The sequence below is a fragment of the Aspergillus undulatus genome (assembly GCF_047715775.1).
Source record: "Aspergillus undulatus strain CBS 261.88 unplaced genomic scaffold BDV17scaffold_30, whole genome shotgun sequence".
NCBI classification, from domain to species: Eukaryota; Fungi; Ascomycota; class Eurotiomycetes; order Eurotiales; family Aspergillaceae; genus Aspergillus; species Aspergillus undulatus.
In genome coordinates, this window is record NW_027396634.1 from 47835 (window position 1) to 61384 (window position 13550).

Here is a 13550-nt window from a genome sequence, read left to right on the forward strand (position 1 = left end):
CCCTCCCAGCCTCCACCTTCTCTTCTCCCTCTCCTCACCGAAGAACCACCACCGTGCTTTATCCACCCATCCAACCCATCTACCATCATCATCACAGTAATCGTACATCTATCTTGGAGCTACTGCACTCGTTGCTCATTTCACACGTCCGCTTTTGTCCCCGGGTTGACCGCGTTTCAAGCTCCCATAGCTCTTCTTGTGCCTTGGAGCTCTTATCGTCAAGCTGCTTATCGTCCCTGCGGAGTCGGACATGACGATTCGTTCAATGAAGTTCACACCAGAGTAAGTGGTCCTCTTCCGCCCAGACCGCGCTGTAACATGGGGAGATCTGTGCTTTCAAAGCGAGATACTAGACTGAAGACATTTACTGATTCACCCCAGGGTACTTCTCGGAGCACCTCGACGGTCGGGCGCCGTGCCCAATGCGTCTGGAACGCTCGCCGTCTACACTCAAACAACGTACTCTTTCGAGTCCCATTCCAAGACAAATGAGATCCGCGTGCTAGACCTCACGAACGGCCGGTCCGCTCTCATAACGAACGACTCAGGCGCCAGCTCCCCGCAGTGGATCGACAACACCGACCAGCTGATCTGGCTGAAGACAAAGAGCAATGGGAATACAAGCTTTATCATTGGAGATGCTCGGCAGGCAGACAGGACATATACCGCAGGGACAGTGCCAGGGCCAGTGTCGGACCTGAAGGTTACCATTGTCGAGTCGGGGAAGATAGGATTCGCCGTCGCCGGCAAGGCCAACCCGGATGGATCGCTGTATAACCCGCAAGATGCCAAAGCATCTTACACCACAGGCAGATTGTATACCTCTCTTTTCGTGAGGCACTGGGACTCGTATATTGAGCCTCAGAGGAACTCCATTTTCTATGGCTTGCTTCAGCGTGCGCCCCTAGCCCCTGCTACTCGACAAGCGGGCAAGTACTCCGTCACTGGGCTCACGAACTTAATCGCAGTCTGTGGCCTTACTGGTGTCGAGTCCCCGATTCCACCTTTTGGTGGAGGAGGGGACTTTGCCATCAGTCCTTCGGCCATTGTCTTTGTTGCCCGAGACCCTGACCTTGACCCCGCTACGCACACTGCAGGCTCGTGTTATTACTGCCCGATATTCTCGTGGAACAGTGTCAGCGCTTCGGAGATTCAGATATGCCGGGTGAAAGGCCTCGAGGGCGCCATGTCGTCTCCAGTCCTTTCGTCAGATGGCAGCTCCATCGCTGTTCTCGCGATGCGCCATGACGGATATGAGTCCGACAAGAATAGAATCCTCTACGTTCCCAACCCTTGGGAAGGCGAGACGATCGAGGCGTTTCCATCTGAGGATGGCAAAGGGCTCTGGGATCTGAGTCCGTCAGGGCTGACTTTCTCCAATGATGATCAATCTCTATTCATTCAGGCGGAGGAGTACGGCCGTGGAGTACTGTTTCAACTGCCGCTCGCCAATATTCGCCACTCCACGCCTGATGAGTTGAAGAAGATCACTCATTCAGGCTACGTAACAGAAGTCCACCCTTCCACGTCCAAATCGTCCAAACTCTTCATCTCCAGCAATAACCTGGTAGACAACAGTGTCTGGTCGATTGTTGATCCCGAGCATCCCAACGATGCTCGTGTTATTTCTTCAATCGGACATGGCGGGGCTGCTTTTGGACTTTCTTCAGCCCAGGTGGATGAGATCTGGTACCGAGGCGCGAACGACACGCCGGTTCATGCGTGGGTGGTGAAGCCGTCAAATTTTAGACCAGGGAACAGGTACCCTCTGGCTTTCCTGGTTCATGGCGGGCCACAAGGAGCATGGAATGATCAATGGAGTACGAGGTGGAATCCTGCCGTCTTTGCTGAGCAGGGTTATGTTGTCATTACCCCTAACCCTAGGGGCAGCACTGGTTACGGTCAGGACTTTACCGATGAAATTCGCGGGCAGTGGGGTGGACTTCCGTACATTGATCTTGAGAAGGGATTTGAGTATATTGAGCAGAACCTAGACTATGTTGACACATCCCGCGCCGTAGCTTTGGGCGCGTCGTACGGAGGATACATGATGAACTGGATCCAGGGCCACCCGCTTGGTCGAAGATTCAAAGCCCTCGTGACGCATGATGGTGTTTTCAGCACAAAGTCGTTGCTTGCCACTGAAGAGCTTTACTTTCCGCTACACGACCTCAATGCAAATTGGGAGAAACCAGAAGACTGGGCACAGTGGGACCCCTCGAACCACCTCGATAAATGGCAGACACCGCACCTGATCATCCACAACGAGAAGGATTACCGCTTGACGATAGCGGAGGGCCTGTCCGCGTTCAATGTGCTGCAGATGAAGGGGATTGACAGCGCGTTCTTGACCTTTCCGGACGAGAACCACTGGGTACTGAACCCGGAGAATGCCCTAATGTGGCATTACACTACCTTCAACTTCATCAACAAGCATGTCGGCCTCCCAGCAGCATCAGAGCGCTATCAACAATTCAATAACGCAAGGACAAGCACCGACGCAGTACAGAAGCGGCTGGCGGGTGTTAGCCTTTCATAGATTTTATGAAACAGCATCACAACCGAGTCTCGAGAATTTATAGCCAACTGTTATCACGATCTAATCTGAGCAGGCGTTTTGTTATATGATTTATTTTGGCACCAATGAACGGTCTTATCCGTGTTTCGAGTCTTTGTTCTATTCTTCAGTGTCACCGGCCGAGTTAGGTCAGAGACAAAGATCTGGTTTATCTGGGTGCATTTTGCTTAAGGTTATTTTAAGTCACAAAGACCAATTGTTCGCTCGTGTTTTGTCCACATGTCCGTGCTTTTTGTATAGTGCTTTATAAACTGCTCACTGCGACTCGATGCCTAATCATATATTACTTGTGCTCTCGACCTATGTTGCATTTAGGCATCCATCAGCCATCTACTTTTCTAACGACTGACTTACCAGCGATTTTATGATACCTTGCATTCCGCTTGGACGGACCCATCTCAGAATACAGCACGGCACTTATTCACAGAACTAATCTACACAATGGACAACGAAGGAAACCAGTACTTCTACTGCTCAACTCCCCTCACACAGCAGCTACCACACCAATCGCTAGAAGAAGGGGAGATATACAAACCAGAGAGCTTCCCAGGAGAAGGCCGCATCGATTTTACGCAAGAATACGAGCAGCAATATGGGCATCCAGCGGCCGGCCTCGTTGACTTTACCCAGCCAAATAGCCTCCCAGGAGAAGGCTTCATCGACTTCACGACGGGTCAAGCACAGCAAAATGGACAGTTCAACTCCAATCCCGAATACTCACAACCACAAATAACCGGCCTCCCAGAAACAAACCAAATAGAGCGCATGATCACCAACTCCCAACGAGCCCAGATCGCAGCCGGCGAGATTGAACTACGACTCCAGATGCAGCAACGGCAGCAACAGCAACAAGCTTCATTCGACGAGCAACCTGCTTTAGAGAGCTACCTGGAAGGATACTCAGATATCATCCAACAGACCCGCAATAGCCAGGAACTCCAGGACGATATACAGCCGTGCCTCTCCCGTCTCGGGCAAGCAAGACAAGGTATCGCCCATCAGACGCAGCGACTAGAGCAGCATCTACAGGAGCAACAGGCGCACGAGCGGCAACAGCGACTTCGGGCACGGCAGCGCCATCGACAGCGGAGGCTACAGACGCAGCATATTCAGCGTCAGATGCAGAGGAGGGGAATTGGGATTCAGAACCAAAATCCCAACCAACCCTCAACATCAACACATCCAAACCCCGACTTCAAACAAATAATCACACACCTCTCTCAAAAACTCCACCCTCTTGTCTCCGTCACAACAGGCCTACAACACCATCATTTCCCGAAATCCATGCTCGCCTATAACCTCCTCACATCGTTGCAACTCGACGAGCTAGCACTGCACTTCCACCAGACGTACCCGCCCACCCGGGCCTCCTTCAACTACCCGCAACCCGTGAAACCGTGGCTCGTGACGAACGGGCTAGTCAGGGACTTAGGGGTCGATCTGGCGACGAAAAGGAGACGCTTCGGGCGGTTCATTGGGTTACACGGATGTGAGAGTCCGACGGGGCCAGAGGACAGTGCGAATGAGCAGGAAGGGGAAAGTGTACTCCAGACTATTGGGTGGGAGTGGGAGAGGAAAAGGGAGGTTTATAGGGCTATGGAGGATGAAAGGGTTAGGGCTTTGGCGGCTGGTGTTAGGGGTGATGTGCATGCGGGCAAACTTTTGTTTGTGCATTGGGAACCGGCGGGGTATTGGTCGTGATGTGCTGCAAATCTAACTGGATAGTCGGGTACTCTCTAGAAGGCACATTATATATATAATATATGAACCTGGGTTTGGGGTAGATTCCTTGGCCAAGGTACCTAGGGTTTGTTGTGGGGCTCTTGTTTACTCTTACAATGTCAACCTGGTCTAATGAATGAAAGTTCAATGGTGAGGTATTATTCTATGCATTTCATATGAATAGTATCATCTAAACATAGAGTTCATCTAATGGCATCTCAAGTACCGAGAACGCCAGGGCCATCCAAGATGCGACTTAATTCTTCATGCTACACCACGGTACCCGGAACTCCAGTACAGGTGACTCTTGAGAGGTTGCTGCCCGTTTGTCTCTCCAAACCTCAAAATTATTTTTCGGATGAATGGATATTGATATTAACAGTTTCTTTTTATTTTATTTTATTTTATTTTATTTTATTTTATTTTATTGTGATATAATGTTATCTTCAAACCTTGACTTGATTTCCTTCATCATGAAGGTTGATATGACCTATTTTCTCGCTGGCTTAGGGCTGAGCAACGCAAGGCCAATGCAGCAGAAGCAAGGCCTTCCATACCAAGACGAAACCCTAGGTATCAATTTACAAACGCGCCATATGCTTCCCCACCCGGCACAACTCTTCAAGGTTCCCACAGGGCTGAGTTCCGTTCAGCTCGTGCCATGCCATCCCATCACGGCTATCCTAATCAGCCTAATCTATAGCGCCTGGGCAAAACTCCGTTTCGTTCTAGGAACTCTTAAGACGCTATTTAGCCCTGCGGGATATAGCTTCTATAGTCTGGGCCCCTCATATCGATATGCTTTAGCCGACGGGTAAATGGATAGACAATGTTGAGCTTGAGCTTCGTTAATATTCGAGACCTCGTATAAATACTTCTTCATTCGACCTCAATAGTCGACAACTCTGTTAAGCAAAGCATCGATCAAGCCAATTCAATTCAATCCATCACCTCACCTCACCTCACCTCACCACCTACTATACGCATCAAAATGTCTCCCGCCAATGCCAACCCCGAAACCAAAATCCCACCCTTAATAACACATCTCTACACAGCCGACCCCTCAGCACACGTCTTCGCCGGCAAAATATACGTCTACCCCTCGCACGACATCGACACAGGCACCCCCTCAAACGATAACGGCGATCAATACGATATGGCTGATTATCATGTTTTCTCGATTGATTCCCTCGCACCCTTGACCCAAACTCAAGAGCAGAACCAGGAACAGAGAAATGGGAAGGTAGCCGTGACAGACCACGGCACAGTCCTCACGCAGTCCTCCGTCCCCTGGGCCTCAAAGCAACTCTGGGCGCCTGATGCCGCGGAGCGGAATGGGAGGTACTATCTCTTCTTCCGGCCAGGGATCGCGAGGGGTTGTTTCGGATTGGGGTTGCGGCTGGGGATGAGCCGCAGGGGCCGTTTGTTCCTGAAAGGAATTGGATCGGAGGGACTTATAGTATTGATCCGGCTGTTTTTGTTGACGATTCTTCTACCACTGTTACTGGCGAGGATGGAGAAGATGGTGATGGGAAAGAGGCGTATATTTACTTCGGTGGGCTTTGGGGCGGGCAGTTGGAGCGGTGGATTCAAGATCAAGACTCCGGTTCAAAGTCGTGGGTGTTTAGTGCAGACGGCAAAGAACCCTCTGGTCCCGGTGCAAGAGCTTTAGGACCGCGCATCGCAAAGTTATCGCGCGACATGCTAAGTCTCTCCTCGCCTGTCCAGGAAATCGCGATCCTCGATGAGAATGGCAATCCCATTGCCGCAGACGACCATGACCGCCGGTTCTTCGAGGCGTCGTGGATGCACAAGTATAACGGGACTTATTACTTTTCTTACTCGACGGGGGACACGCATTACCTTGTCTATGCGACGGGGACGTCGCCGTGGGGTCCGTTTACGTACAGGGGGCGAATACTTGAGCCTGTGCTGGGTTGGACGACGCATCATTCGATTGTTAAATTCGAAGGGAAATGGTGGCTGTTTTATCATGATTGTGAGATCTCGGGCGGTGTGAGTCATTTGAGGAATGTCAAGGTTAGGGAGATTGGGTATGATGAAGAAGGAAAAATCTTCCTTATTGATTAAGTGTGTATATTAAGTAGGTAGCCAGGCATCATTTTAGAAATTCCATGGGGAATTCGTCCTTCATGTGCGACATGAATTGGCGCACGCCGACCAGCGCAGGGTCAAAGAGACAATCTGCAAGGATTCGTCGCTCATTGACCAATCGCTTTGGCCCTGCCGAGCAAATATAGTGCATGGCGACGGTCATCGGGTAGGTGGTAACATGAGTACGGAATAGGCCCATTGCCGGGTAGATGAACAGAGGAAAGGTCCTGGTGATGTTCGCGCAACAGAGATCCAGATCGAATGCGATATCGAGTTCTTCGCCGGGGAGACATAGAACTTGGAGGTTGCTCGCCACAATGATCTCGGTGGCCCAGAATGTTGTCATAAGATGGCTTACTGCGATTTGTTGGGAGAGTAGTTTCTTCGGTGCTGCTTCGTATAGCTCAAAGTCTGGAGCGTGCAGCAGCTGCCAGGTCACCAACTCCTGCTGCAGCCCGTTGAATTCGTCTGTAAGGGTTTGTCGAAAGAGCTCTTTTTCTCGTGCGCCTCCATTAGATCGAGCTCTTCGAACAATCCTGTAAGATCCAGTAGAATGCCCATCAAATAGTCTCTGCTTTTTTTCGTCTGTTCGAGCCATGGTATTGTCCTCCATTCCGGATCAGCAAGAAAGCACCTCTTCCTCATCCTAAGGAACGACATCACCTGAAATCGTCAGTTAAATATCTCTCCACGGAATAAAAGAAACTCACCAAATTTGATCGGGAATCCGCGAACAGTCCGTGCACGTGTCCCGAGATAAACATGTACGGAGACCGCGTCGAGATAAGAGCTATCTCACCAGCGTTATGTGCCTGCCAGCTTCGCACTTGCTTAACTTCGCCATCATTCTGGCCAAACATAGACTAGCCAGCGGTCAGTACCGTCATTATAATGCCCAGAAAAAGCTCACCTCCCAAAAACTAGCCAGCCTAATTGCCGTCCATATGCTATCACTAGTGGCCCTCTTTGGATCCTGCAGGGTCGCCGACAGGCTTTGCAACGAATTCGTGTAGAGTCTCCTACCCTCCTCCTTGAGAAACTTGTTATTCTCTTGCCTTCCCACAGCGGAGACCGACATGGCAACAAGAGCCTTCTTGAGCACAGTTTCGTGGTTCTGTAAATCATGTATAGCATCAATCCACCCACCTAGTGCGACCTGCGTCACCTCAATGGACAACGCCTGGCCATTGGGAAGATACATCTGCCAGAAGAGGTCCATGTATCTTGCCTGGTAGGCGGACCGCACCAATGCCGGGGGAAGGGCAACATCGGGTGCACTATTGGCTGAAGAAGGGCTGCTTTCGCGAGTGTCATGGCCCCTACACCGCTCTTCCTTGACGAGCTGCATACTCTGGTTATCAATGGTATTGTTGATGAATATGCGGGGACGGTGGTGTAGCCGCCGTATTCCACGCGTGCCTTGCGGCATGTTCCGCAAAAGGGTTTCTCAAGATCACACTACCGTTGTTAGTTTTTCTAGATATACTTGATGCAAAGACGTACTCGTTTCTTTCGCTTCAGGCAAGTCACACAGGCTTTCGACCGTCCTGGTACACCAACCATTGTATTGTAGTTGATCTGTTGTGAAGATTACAGAGGAGCATGCACGGTCGATTATTGTGTAGTACAAGGCCAAGGTACGGGCCATAATCAATTATAACTTCAAAAAATACAGGTCGGAGGTTGAGGGTGGCTATGCAAATGATGATCTCCTAAAGGAGCGAAACTTCAAGCCATTCATTTCAGCCATGGCCATGCAATCACGGCAGTAGACGACACCAAGGGTGCAGGAGTGTAAGGCTGAACCCCAGCGACTAGCAAGGTTTAGGCAAAATGCAGCGACCCAGCAGCTCAGTGGGCACAGCAGCTGCTGAAAGGAGCGGGGTTCAAGACATGATTGATGACGCTTGTCGGTCTTGTTGTTCCTGCCAGATCTGAAACAATCCCGAGTCTGGAGTCTGGAGATGGGGGGTCCATAGTTCTGGGAGCTTCGATCTGACAGGAGGAAAGCCTTTAGGGTTGGAACGAGCCAGGGTCTCGCGAGAGAAGCGCCGAGTTGCTCCAGTGCTCGTCACGATCTGCGCCATCGCTGCCCAGAGTGGAAGTCTCTCCGCGTCAACGTCTGAGACACTCTTCTATCAACAGTACAAGATGTCCAATAGTTGGTCGGTGTTCCAGTTGGTATTCAGCCCCCGAATGGTGTCACTGCACTCCGGAGATAAGCATATGCTTCTGTGAAGGACATAAATCCTGGAGCGGGATCGAAAGCGCTCGTAAAAAGGGCAGCAACAATAGATGGAAATGTATAGTCCCCCCCCTCCCCCAGGTGAATTAGACCGATTGAGAAGGCGCAGCGCACCTCCAGGCTGCACGGACAGCACTGTATCCTTCGGAATCACACTCCTCGTGGCTGAACTCTTGGGTGTTCTTTCTCCCTTCACTCCGTCCAGGCTTATCAGTCGAAGCAGCCTATAGGATTTAACTCTATTTTAGCCACGTTGTCATGGCCGATTCCACCATCCGTGTCGAGCCAGACCCTATCATCGTCCAATGACAAGCACAATGGACGCAAACCTTAATGCATCCCCTTATTCTGGTTCTCCACAACCATATCCCAGTATCGTTTGCGACTACGCTCCCGGAACCTCTTCCCGCATTTGATCACCACCAGAAAGACTGCTGAACATGTCAGTCCGACAAATGCAGCTGAGACAAAACAGTCCTGGTATCCGAGGCCCTCGATCCAAGGAGTGATACTGTCCAACCATAAGCAAGTTTTACTGTTGGCTTGGGATATAGGACGGAGGGCTTACCCATAACCCATGGCAAATGACATGGTATTTCGGACCAGAATCACAGTCGCCATGGCATCGCCGCTCAGCTCGCGGTAGCTGTCGACGAGATAATTCACGCTCAGTGTTACCCCGCACGTGTTTGCTAGCGCAAGGAAACACATGGCGACGAGAAGACCAAACCAGTGGACTTCGTGCGCAGCACCGACTCCCCAGAGCAGTAGCGAGCCGGGGACGAGAAGCAGGCAAAGGCTGAATGGCCAGAGGCGGTGCTCGGCCTCCATGATTCCGCCGTTGCGTCGTGCAAGTCTGACGGTAAGCCAGTCGCTGAAGCGGCCGGTGAAGAGGGAGCTATTTTAGCTGTTGTTAATATGGCATCGGGAATAGAAGAGACCTAGTAGAACTACTCACCCAAAGATGACACCGAGACAGCAGGCGAGATAACTGAGACCGATCATTGATGAACTGCGAGCGTTAGCAAGCATCCGAGCACGGTACAAGAAGATAAAGAGTACCTAAAGTTGTACGGAGAAGATCCCAGTATCAGAGATGCGGTGCCGTTCAAGACATTGAACCAGACGAGGTATGACCCGTATGAGAACCTAATATAAACAAAGTCAACCTCCGTGCCTGTCATTATGAGTATGTGCCCCCACCCTGCATAAAATATCACTGGCCAGCTCAAGTAATGAATTGTATGCCAGGCGCGGCGAACCAAGTTGTTCTTAGCCTGACGAGGCCCTAAGAGTGAGAGCTTCTGCATGTACGTCTTCTTGGTATAAACCACGCCAACCTCCGGATCGCTCTCCCTTGGATGACCCGACGAGGCTTTCTCCTTTGTCTCACCCTCAGCCGATGCAGACATGGTTGCGGGGGTATCAGAATGGCTAGACTTTTCTCTCACATAGTTCGTTTCTTCCATGAAAAAGAATAAGAAGACTATAGAAGCGCCGCAGAAAATGGCAGGCCAATAAAAGACCCATTCCCATCCCTGGTACTCTGCTATAAAGCCGCTTATAACAGGCGCAAAGTAGTTGCTCCCGGCTAGAAAGAAGGCGTACAGTCCCATGTATGTTCCGCGTTCATGTGTGAAATACTGCAGAAAGTCAGTTGGCGCAGTCATGAGACCACTTAAAACATACCACATCAGTGACAGAGACCTCTGGCAGAGCCTCGATGGGAGCTAAGAAAAAGCCCATCACGATGCTTCTGGCAATCCATTCCCCGTTGGTTCGCACATAAGGGCTATTGAGGCTCATTAGCTGTCACTCAGCGGCAATGAGAAGCATCCCTACCCCCAAATACTAGTGCCCTATTCGCCCTGAGATTACTACTGACATTCATCACGGAGCTGACAACAACTTACCACCATCCCCGCAAGTGAGATCAAGTAAACCATCCGTTTTCCATACTGAAGAGCCAATGGCTGCCAAAAAAGTAGACCCCAGCCAGCCAGCAAAAACATATAGCCAGTTCCCTCATTGAGGGTTTGAACAGAGACTCCAGTCTCATCCGCGAGCTGGACTAGGACAGAGTAGACATTTGCGCAAGCAATCCCGGCAAACAGAGTATACCTGGAGTGGAGAGGTTAGTCTACATTCCGTCTAGATTCTGGTGTTACTCACACGCTGACGCAGACTGTAGACAAAAGCTTTCGGCGCAGAGACCAATTCAACGGATCATCTGGGTTACTGGAGGGCTCAGGAACTAGAACAATGTCGCAATTCCCGGAGTCGAGATGACGAGTCGCAACGACATGGTCTTCGTCCACCAGGGTGAATGTGCCTGGTATGGCATCTCGATCAATAGGTGAAGACATGGTGCCTAGATCCTAGAATCACTCGATACGGTGTGGGAGTGCGATGAACGATGCCCGATTGCTGGCAGCCAGGGGGGGCAGTTGAACAGAGCGGAGGAAGCCGATGGTCGCGTGTGGCCCGGCCCAAGTGTTATCTCTCCAGAACAGGAAGGCGCGGCTTGATACCTAGGTACCTAGTGAGGTGACCTCATCACCACCACTGCAGGTGGTATTAGTACAGCATAGCCAAGCAATCTGCGGAATAGATAATATGTTCAGTATCATGGTATTGTACAATTTGATATCAAGCAATCAACATGCAGGTAATCTAACAAAGCTAGAAGATCATGCAATGAAATATGACAACGAATATAACCCAGCGCCATAAATATTACTCAAGTATGGGTGGCGCTTAACCCACCACGTCATCGTCCGGTAGCTCCTTGATGACATCTTTCAGCAGCTGAATGAGTTCGTCGATGTCAGGACGGTCGGCAGCTTCGACCTGCAGACACCTGCGAACGACGTCCTTGATAGGCGCACTGATCGAGGTGGCACTATCCTGCTTCGGCTCCTCGCCAGTTTTGCCTTTGCCCTTTGTGGCTCCTGACTTTTCGTCGGGGAACCTCCAGTCACCGCCAAGGACGCACATGCTCAAACTACCACCTGTTTCTTCACTCCGAGCTTCAAACGGACTCTTGCCGACTAAGCAGGCGTAGAATGTGCATCCCAAGGACCAGATGTCCACCTTGGTGTCGATGATTGATCCGGTCTTGACGTCGAAGAGTTCGGGGGCACGATATGGCATCGTGCTATGTTCAGCAGCGGTATCTTGGACTGCCAATGCGAGCGAGCGGGATGTGATGGCGATGGGGCTTGGTGCGAGCGATCCGAGGTCCATAAGAATAGGGCTTTGTCCGTCGTCATCTATCATGATGTTGCCTGTGATGGTCAGAGGCTGTACCGAGCAAGTTGTCAATCTTTGGGATCTTACCAGGCTTGATGTCTCGGTGTGCATAAGGCCGTAAGTTCCCATCCTCAACTCCTTCCTGACTCTGCGTGACCTCGTCATCCATCAGCGGCTCATTCTCCGAATCTTCATCATCGGCATGCTGACTAGCACGCCGCTTGCCCTTCCCCATGCGCATTGGGGTGTCAGCATCGGCTTCTGCGCCCTCCCTTCGCACAGCCTTTGCCTTGCGCGTCGGCCCTGAGCCACTCTTAACGCGGTATTGATGCATTGCGCGGAGCGCCTGTGCAACCCCGAGCATGAGGATCGTCAGGCGCTTCTCGGGGAACTGTGTGTGGTTCACAAGATTTGCGTTTATGGCGTCCTGTAAGTTCCCTCGTTGGTAGTATGGCAGGAGGATGTAGACTGTCTTGGAACCCGCCTCTCCGCCATCGCTGCGAAACGTGGAGCCGGATTCTGTTGAGACGGAGTGGTCGATTGAATGGATTATGTTCCTCTCGCGTGTAAACAGGTTATAAGCCTCTACCTCTTTCAATGCTTGCGACACGGATTCCTGGCCGAATGGACAACGGATCTTCTTGAGCGCGAATAGCTCGGATGTGGACTTGTCTTGGACAAGGTATACGTAGGAAAAGCCGCCCTATTAACACAAGATTCCATTAGTCAATTGTGGAAGCGTTAGATGAATTCTTGCATATCGATCTCGTACTTCACCCAGAAGCCGGAGAAGCTTAAAGCTGCGGCTATTGATCTTCAGCTGTGGTGAGCTGGGAAAGCAGCACATGCAATCCGTAAAGTTGTAGAGGAGGTCGAAGAAGTATTGAGCCATTCTTGAGGGTGATTCAAGAAGATGAGTAGAGCATTCCACGCGCGATCTATGAGGAAGCAATTAGCTGCACCGAAAGGTTGTCTTCAACTCTTGTAATCGTGGTTAATGGGAAAGTCGGCCAGTCCAGCTCGACTCCACATGAAGGGGAACGTGGATGTTGCGCCAACGGGCCGGGCGGAAGCAAAGGCGGAGAGCTGGAACAACACCTGGCCCCCACGACTGATTGTTTCTCTTCCGTGGTTGGTTGGCCTACTACGCACCGCATGCTCTCTACACCATTCATTGGAAAGATTTCAAGCCCCGGGAGATCCCTGTGAATAATGCAACTCGAGGTCTTCGAAGCCGACCGAGCACGAAGAGTTCCACCCCATCTACCTTTGCAAATGCCTGGGCTTCGCTCGGGTACCTGCGTTCCAGAAATTGAGATTGTGCAAGGCCTGAAACTTCACACTGAGCATGATGCTTCAGAAAAACCGGAAGACTTGGTCTGTGTTCTACTGTACATAGTGCGTACAGAATAGACTCAAGACTCATAGACAGTGCCTGTTCCGACAGTAGTCAACTAGCGACTGCGGGGAGAAAGCACAACCATGGTTCGTGCGTTGATCAAAACTCGTGGACGAGCAGAGCGATCGTAGAATCTTAGTTCCTGGCGCTAGAGTTAGACTGGCCTCTGCTCTGGCCTTTTGCGACTCTGCGAGTCGCGCGCATGACGACACTAAAATCGAGGTCTGATAACAATCGAT

The 13550-nt window shown here is 51.0% G+C and overlaps 5 protein-coding genes across 5 annotated transcripts; 3 read left to right on the top strand and 2 right to left on the bottom strand.

Moving 5' to 3' along the window:
- Positions 1–46: 46 nt before the first annotated feature.
- Positions 47–2779, top strand: BDV17DRAFT_112921 (oligopeptidase family protein). The gene is made up of 2 exons (XM_073753883.1): positions 47–282; positions 382–2779. Exons 1-2 carry the CDS (start codon positions 251–253, stop codon positions 2537–2539), a joined length of 2190 nt encoding a protein of 729 aa, XP_073614684.1. The 5' UTR covers positions 47–250; the 3' UTR covers positions 2540–2779.
- A 240-nt stretch (positions 2780–3019) lies between these two features.
- BDV17DRAFT_292127 (uncharacterized protein) lies at positions 3020–4279 on the top strand (the record flags this gene model as incomplete). Its single annotated transcript, XM_073762307.1, has 1 exon — positions 3020–4279. The coding sequence occupies one exon, from the start codon at positions 3020–3022 to the stop codon at positions 4277–4279; it is 1260 nt and encodes a 419-aa protein (XP_073614685.1).
- A 1012-nt stretch (positions 4280–5291) lies between these two features.
- BDV17DRAFT_292128 (glycoside hydrolase family 43 protein) lies at positions 5292–6391 on the top strand (the record flags this gene model as incomplete). The annotated part of the gene is made up of 2 exons (XM_073762308.1): positions 5292–5641; positions 5665–6391. 2 exons carry the CDS (start codon positions 5292–5294, stop codon positions 6389–6391), a joined length of 1077 nt encoding a protein of 358 aa, XP_073614686.1.
- Positions 6392–6419: 28 nt separating this feature from the next.
- BDV17DRAFT_282314 (Zn(II)2Cys6 transcription factor domain-containing protein) lies at positions 6420–7978 on the bottom strand (the record flags this gene model as incomplete). Its single annotated transcript, XM_073760177.1, has 6 exons — positions 6420–6905; positions 7126–7278; positions 7326–7699; positions 7739–7766; positions 7805–7873; positions 7919–7978. 6 exons carry the CDS (start codon positions 7976–7978, stop codon positions 6420–6422), a joined length of 1170 nt encoding a protein of 389 aa, XP_073614687.1.
- A 1012-nt stretch (positions 7979–8990) lies between these two features.
- BDV17DRAFT_282315 (putative serine/threonine protein kinase ENV7) lies at positions 8991–12804 on the bottom strand (the record flags this gene model as incomplete). Its single annotated transcript, XM_073760178.1, has 11 exons — positions 8991–9171; positions 9229–9558; positions 9619–9672; positions 9723–9809; positions 9864–10303; positions 10350–10469; positions 10574–10726; positions 10841–11038; positions 11427–11947; positions 12000–12615; positions 12685–12804. The coding sequence occupies 11 exons, from the start codon at positions 12802–12804 to the stop codon at positions 8991–8993; spliced, it is 2820 nt and encodes a 939-aa protein (XP_073614688.1).
- Between the last annotated feature and the right edge of the window lie 746 nt (positions 12805–13550).